Source organism: Nuphar pumila, chromosome 10 (assembly GCF_984573655.1).
Source record: "Nuphar pumila chromosome 10, dmNupPumi1.hap1.1, whole genome shotgun sequence".
NCBI lineage: Eukaryota > Viridiplantae > Streptophyta > Magnoliopsida > Nymphaeales > Nymphaeaceae > Nuphar > Nuphar pumila.
Window position 1 is genome coordinate 48,402,419 of NC_143258.1, and position 7,733 is coordinate 48,410,151.

The window sequence follows — 7,733 nt, forward strand, 5'->3', positions numbered from 1 at the left end:
GCCATTGGCCTTAACCAGGAAGGCCAAGCTCTTGTGAGCCACAGCAAAGTGGATTTCTTAGATCTGACATCCACGAAATCAAAGACAGTCTAGATTCAGCTGCAGACACCTCACCCCTCACCAGACTGCCAAGATCCGAATACATCATTATGAGATCCAACTTTGGAGTTGAAGTCTCTACCAGATTCAGATGCTTTCAGCTTTCATCAGATTTGGTTTAAAGACTCCATCACCGACCCGATCCATGATCTAAAACAAAGTTAAAAAATATCTTAGGGTCCACATCCAAAATCGGATCCGTAACCGATTCCCAAGTCCCATCTCGACGACTACGCCACGCTCATGGGTCGTTTCGAACCAAATGTCGAACCCAATCGGATCGGACCGACATATCGATTCCGTACTCCTCCCGCCTTCCCCCTTCCCTTTCCTCCGCTTCCTATGAGAACAAACAACGACAGCCATTCCTGATCACAAAACTCTCCTTTTTTTTTCTCTGTCCCCTTTTGGACGCGTCTCTCTTCCGCAACAACGAAGGAATCTCACAGAAAGAAGAAAGGAGGCAACCAAAAGGAAGGAGGGAAGGAAGGAAGAAGAAGAAGAAGAGCGAGAGGAGGAGAATAAAAAGGGAAGAGAAAAATTAGGGCATCAAATCGACAGCAATGGCCGGGAGCGTACCCCCGCCCGCATCCTCAGCCCTGCCGATGCAGAATCCGATCGCCGCCACCCCGGAGGCCCGCGCCTTCTTCGGCCGCCTATACGATGGCGCCCGCTCCGGCCTTTCGCAGCGCCGGCCGTGGGTGGAGCTCGTCGACCGCAACCAGCTCGCGAAGCCCGACTCCCTAGCGGAGGCCACCGCCCGGATCCGCAAGAACTGGACCTACTTCCGCATCAACTACATCCTCCTCCTCTCCGCCGTGCTCGCCGCCTCCCTCGTCTCCCACCCCGTCTCCCTCTTCGTCCTCGTCCTCCTCCTTTCCGGCTGGCTCTTCCTTTACGTATTCCGATCTGAGCCCCTTGTCTTCTTCAACCGCACCTTCTCCGACCGGGAGGTCCTCGGCATCATGATCCTGCTCACCATCGTCGTCGTCTTCCTCACCTCCGTCGGATCTCTTATTATCTCCGCCCTCATGTTCGGCCTTGCCATCGTTTGCGCACACGCTGCCTTCAGGGTACCAGAGGATCTCTTCCTTGACGAACAGGAGGCTGCCGGCGGGCTCCTCTCCTTCCTCGGCAACGCCCCGACCCCGGCCTCGGTCGTTGCTGCACGTGTCTGATCTGCCGATCCCTTTTTCAGGTGGTTCTGCTAAAAAGGATTCTTAGCACTGGACTAGAAATCTACACAGATCGATTCTGGATTCTTCCATTGTAGATTATGATATTCTTCTCTTCTGTTGCTAAAATCATTTTGCTTTTGTGCGTTTTTAGCTGGATCCTTTTTGTTCATTGACAGATCTGATAAGCGATACGTTTTTTATGGTTCTTGCTTTTGATCTCGGTTCAGAGCAGGAAATTGTAGAATATTTGGTTGAATTTCTTTCTCAATATAGTGGAAACTTTCAGATCTAGATGATTTTGTACGGTTCTCTTTTTATCAAAGTTTGGTTTGGTTAGATCTGAGCTTATACGAACCGATCTGGAACATGTGTATCTGGACCTCCACCAGCGAGGGCTTTTTCTTTGTTCCATCATCATTAAACTTTAGTTGTTAACTTTTTTATGGACTTTCTGATCTGTTTTGTCGTGATTGCTAATCCTAAGTTAAATCGGTCATTTTGTTGTGTTGATCTGTGAGCCTTTTTTTTAATCAAGTGTATTTGAGGTGTTTTTTCTGTGGGATAATTTATATCGTTGGCGTTTTTTTCTACGGTTTGTATCTTTTGCATTCTTGTAATAGCTGTAATTGTTGAGTCCGTTATTTGCTTCGTTCAATTTTTGTTGTGTTAAGTCTTTGTTCTTCTTCCTTGTTCTTTGCTTCATTTCTTGATTAGTCCTAATGTTGTCATGTTAATCTGATTTCTCATCTCTCTTGGGACCGAAAACTTCTTAACACAGGGTTTGGGTTGTCTTTCTTGACACAGTACAGTCTGGACGTGGTTTGCAGAATTATGTTTTAATTTTTTATCTTAATTTGGAACTATTATACATATAATTTATTTTATTAGTAGTTTAGTCAGTAGTGTACCATCATCGTTTTGTTGCCTTAAAAGGGCATTTAAGATGTGCTATTTTCCCATTTGTTAGTTTATCAATGGCTTAGTTCGAAATTGAAGATTATTGTTATTAACGTGGTCAGAGGCGTGTGTAGGTGCTCTTGTAGGCCAAGAAATGCACTGATGTTGACCCTATGCCTGCACCCAAGTAGTTTGATTATTGATTGTTGCATGTGCGTCCAGGCATGAAGACTACTGAATTACTATTTCAAAAGATTTCCTAATGCCTCCTAGCATTGTATACATGATCCTAAGCTTTTCGCTGGGGTTGAAAGTTTTGGTATTCTCACATAAAGAAGGGTGAGAAACTTAAGGCCGTGAAAATTCATGCAGTGCGGACAGTTCCATCAGTTCATCAAATTGGAATTGAAAACCCTTTTTCTCGTTTATCATAGATCTTGTTCCTGCTATATCTTAGGCCATTCTTATCTAATTTCCATTTTAAACACTTCAAGATGCTTTGTAGGGTGTTTGGCGGCTCTGCAATGAAAATATGAGAATCTTCAGTAGACAAATATGACAAGATACAGGTTTCAAGTATTCTAACAACAGGCTTGCCACTCGTATTCTATGCATGGTTTAAAAACTTGCCAAGTCAACCCAGTGACTTGGTTTGACTCGGCCATTTACTGGGTCAATCCAGTGAATGACCCAGAAATGAACAAAACTCGGCCAAATCATGGGCTGGTCCGGCTGAGTCAGCTGAGTTTTAGCATGACTCGGCCCAGTCATATATATATATATATATATTATATTTTGTATGTAATTATGTATATTATATATAAAAATATGGTGATACATATCTTAATAAAATTATACATTAAACATATTATAAAAATATGGTTGCAAGCTTTTAAAATTTTGCTTCATCTGTCTATTTGCTATTCCATGGATTTGTTACTTGGTGGTCTGAATGTCTGTTGAATGGAGTATTGTTACAATTTCAAATTGCTATTACTTGCTCAGGGTATATGTTTGTTTATTATTCAATACCATTCATGAGCATTATGATATACAGACTGTCCTGGGATGCCATAATTTGCAACTGCATCATTATGATATTTTGTGAGCATGTTGATGTGGTGCTCTCTCTGTCTCTCTCACACACACACAGTGAAGTAAAAGGTGCTTGTGGCATCCTTTCCAAGAGAAGTTTGAAGGTGCTTTCTTGTCTTAAGTACGTTGTACAATATATGTCTTCAAAGAAAATAAACTAAGAACAATAAAAGAGGTATTGAAGGTGTCTTCTTATTCTTTTCTAATACATAATGTGTGTGCCTGTTTATTATTCATGGGGAGTTTCAGGTTGAGCTATGTGATATTTCTGTCTAATTTGTTGACTTCATAGGTATCCCAGTTACCTTAGTGCATGTCCATGGGTTTAATCTGCAAGGCTTTTATACACTTGACAATTTCATAGAAGTTGATAAGAACTTTAAATTTTTTTAAGTTATATTCCTTGCCTTGCATTTGTGATCTTGGATGCTATTGTTGCTTGAAAAAAAGTGCCGTCATTTTTGCACTGCACTCTAGCTGGTTGAGTCATGTATTTTATGGGGCTTAACCTTGCTATCCTTAGGGGTACCCTATTCTCTAGTGGTCTTATTGATTATAAAACATTTCAATGAATGTTTTGTGAATTCGACTGCAACATGTGTTGGGTTAAAAGTTTTTCATGTGTATCCAGGCTTTTAAAGGAATCTACAAATCAGTGGACCACTATAAAGCAAATGTCTCAATTTAAAAAAAGAAGACATCAAAACAATTGGATGCAAAACATGTTTTTGACTCAATGGTAAACACATCTACAGGGTCTGATTGACTAAATAATGCTTGCAAACATGACTTTCTACTATAGAATATATTATCCTTGAGGGTACCAAGTTGAGCCTCATTTTAGGTGCTTCCTTAAATAAAATCAGGAATTGAAATCTCACATGAATAAGAGCTGATACTTTTGTACTATTTAAATGCATTGACTTAAATGTTCTCATCCAAGTCATCTAGGACAGCAACTACATGTTAGACACTTGCCGCAAATTCCAACTCCAGTCTGTCCTGAATATCTTAATAGATTGATTGGATAGAAAATCTAGGTAGATGTGGCCATAATATGTTCAGAGATGTAAAAGTTACTAAAATGTATTTGGTTTCCTTTGCTTGATGAACTGTGAAAAGATCATAAGACTTGACCTGGGGTGTAGGTATCATCATGGCTTGGGAAGGAGGTGTTTTGAGATTGGCAGAGGTAAAAGCCTTATTAAATAAGGGAGATCAAAATTTCTGTTTCCTTTTCTATTGACTTAGCTTTCGTGGGCACATTGAATAAGTGGAGTTTGTGAACATTGTGGCTATTTGTTGGACAATCTTCCAGCACATTGTCCTTTTATGGTACTAAACTCTTTTGAGCTCATGGGAATAGATTGCAGAGTATGCAACCCAATATTACAATGATTCCCTCTTTGATTTCTTTATTTCTGTGTTGTCATAAAATTAGGCTAGCCACTTGGAACATAGGGTCTTTAACTGGTAAGTTGGTAGAGTTAGTAGATGTTATGTGTAGGAGAAAGATTGATATTTTATGTCTACAAGAGACCAAATGGGTAGGTGAGAAAGCAAAAGTGATAGAATTTTGGGGATATAAGATTTGGTATACAGAAATAAATAGGAATGGAGTAGGGATTGTTATGAGTTGGGAGTTTATAGATAGTGTAGTTGAGGTCCGTAGGAAGGGTGATAGGATTTTACTTATTAAATTAGTATTAGGTACATATATTATTAATATTATTAGTGTTTATGCACCTCAAGTAGGTTTAGATGATTCCATTAAGCGTCAATTTTGGAAAGATTTAGATAAAGTAGTACAAGGGATATCTTATGGAGAAAGGCTTTTCATCGGTGGTGACCTTAATGGGCATGTAGGCATTAGTAGGGATGGATTTGAGAGTATCCATGGAGGCTATGGTATAGGAGAAAGAAACGAAAGTGGAGAAAGGATTTTAGATTTTGGTTTGTCTTATGATATGATCTTAGCAAACACTTGGTTTAGGAAGAGGGAGTCTCACCTAGTAACATTTAAAAGTGGGGTTAATACGAGGCAAATAGATTTTTTTCTACTTAGAAAGAGAGATAAGGGTTGTTGCATCGATTGTAAGGTTATACCGGGAGAAAGTGTAGCTACACAACATAAAGTCTTAATTTTAGATCTTAGAATTAGACAATGCAGCAAAGGGGATAGACATAGGATAGATCCTAGAATTAAGTGGTGGGCACTGAAAGGAGCTAAACAAGGAATGTTTGTAGAGCGGGTAGTTAAGGAAGTTGATTGGTGTCTCGAGGAGGATTCAGAATCTATGTGGAATAAGATAGCGGGTGACATGAGAAAGGTGGCTAAGGAGGTATTGGGTGAGTCTAAAGGCGGTGCACCGCTAGGTAAGGATACATCGTGGTGGAACGAGGATGTCAAATTAGCTATTAAGGTTAAAAGAGAGTGTTATAGAAATCTAAGTAAAAGTCGTGATAATGAGAATTTGGAGAAGTATATGATAGCAAAGAAGAAAGCTAAAAAAGTAGTTCGGAACGCGAGGGATAAGGTATATAAGGAGACTTATGACAAGTTGGATACCAAAGAGGGCGAGAAGGATATTTATAGGCTTGCAAAGATGAGATAGGAAATTGAGGGATCTGGGTATGGTTAGATGTATCAAAGATGAAACACAAAGGGTTTTAGTCAAAGATGAGGAGATTAAGTAGAGATGAAAAGATTATTTTGATAAACTATTTAATGAAAGTCATGCTCAGGATCTTGGAGACTTTTCCATTCCTTTTCATGAGATGAATCATGACTTCATGCGCAAGATTCAAAAGAAAGAAATTGCAGAGGTTTTGAAGAAAATGAAATCAAGAAGGGCAGTTGACCCAGATGGTATACCTATCGAGGCTTGAAAATGCTTGGGAGAGAAAGGTTTAGAATGATTGACAAATCTTTTTAACAAGATTTGGCAGACAAATAAGATGCCTAATGAGTGGAGAAAGAGTACTTTGGTGTCTCTATATAAGAATAAGAGTGATATACAAGATTGCACAAACTATTGTGGTATAAAACTCATGAGTCATACTATGAAACTTTGGGAGAGGGTGATTGAGTCTAGGTTGAGGAAGGTTGTCATGATATCGGAGAATCAATTTGGTTTTATGCTTGGAAGATCAACTATGGAAGCTATACATCTTCTTAGACAACTTATTGAGAGAAATAGAGAGAGGAAAAAAGATTTGTATATGGTTTTTATTGATTTGGAGAAGGCTTACGATAGAGTACCTAGGGACGTTCTCTGGTGGACAATGATGAAGAAATGTGTTTCTCTCAAATACATTAGTATATTTAAAGATATGTATGAAGGAGTAGTAACCAATGTCCACACTTGTGGAGGGGTGACAACCAATTTTCCTATAACGGTTGGGTTACATATCGATATACAGAATCAGGATAAAAATAGATATTAAGAATCAAAACAATATCTTAAATCGATATCAAGAATCAACATAGAAATCAATATTAAGATTCAGAATAAGATCTTAAATCGATTTGAAAATTTGTATTGATATATTAAAAATTTATATTTAGAATCAAAACAATATCTTAAATCGATATTAAGAATCAAAACAATATCTTAAATCTATATTAAGAATCAACATAGAAATCGATTAGGGTTTTGGGTTAAAGGGTTTAGGGTTAAAGTGTTTAGGTTTAGGGTTTAGGGTTTAGGGTTTAGGGTTAGAGTTTAGGGTTTAGGGTTTAGGGTTTAGGATTTCGGGTTTAAGGTTTAGGGTTTAGTAATATATTAAGGTTTTAGGGTTTAGTAATATGTTATGGGTTTAGGTTTAGGGTTTAGGGTTAAAGGTTTTAGGGTTTAGGGTTTAGGTTTAGGGTTAGGGTTTAGTTTTAAGGTTTAATTTTAGGTTTAGGGTTTAGGATTTAGGCATTAGGGTTTAGGGTTTAGTAATATATTATGGGTTTAGAATTAGGGTTTAGTAAGATATTAAGGGTTTAGGGATTAGGGTATAGGGTTAGGTATAGTAATATATTAGGGGATATATGTACCAATTTGTAAGATATTAAGTGTTTTCTAGTATCGATTTGTTAGATATTGTAGTATGTAATTAAAAACTGTGCGTGAGGAATTAATATTGTAGCGACGTGAGGCGACTATTTGCGTGTTCAAATTGTTTCTCATTTAGCGATTTCTATGAAAATCACTTCATAGGTTCATACCTGTAATTAAATAATTGTTACGTGAATCGCTATCATCAACAAGTATAAATCGCCATTTCATCAAACGTATAAATCGTTTCTGCTTTAAACGTATAAATCGCTGCTTCAAACGTACAAATCGATGTAGAAATCACACCCTTCATAAGTACATATAGTTGTATTGTTGGGCTTCAACAGTAAATGTCGTTCCATATCGCGCTTGTTGTCAAAAATCAATATGCCTTGTGAGACCTGGATTCTGGTTGACG

General features: G+C 38.3%; 1 protein-coding gene across 1 annotated transcript; it reads left to right on the forward strand.

The window, feature by feature from the left end:
• The first annotated feature begins 469 nt into the window (after positions 1–469).
• Positions 470–1,568, forward strand: LOC149826803 (PRA1 family protein B4-like). The gene has a single exon (XM_090020135.1). The coding sequence runs from the start codon at positions 663–665 to the stop codon at positions 1,275–1,277; it is 615 nt and encodes a 204-aa protein (XP_089876261.1). The 5' UTR covers positions 470–662; the 3' UTR covers positions 1,278–1,568.
• Positions 1,569–7,733: the final 6,165 nt, after the last annotated feature.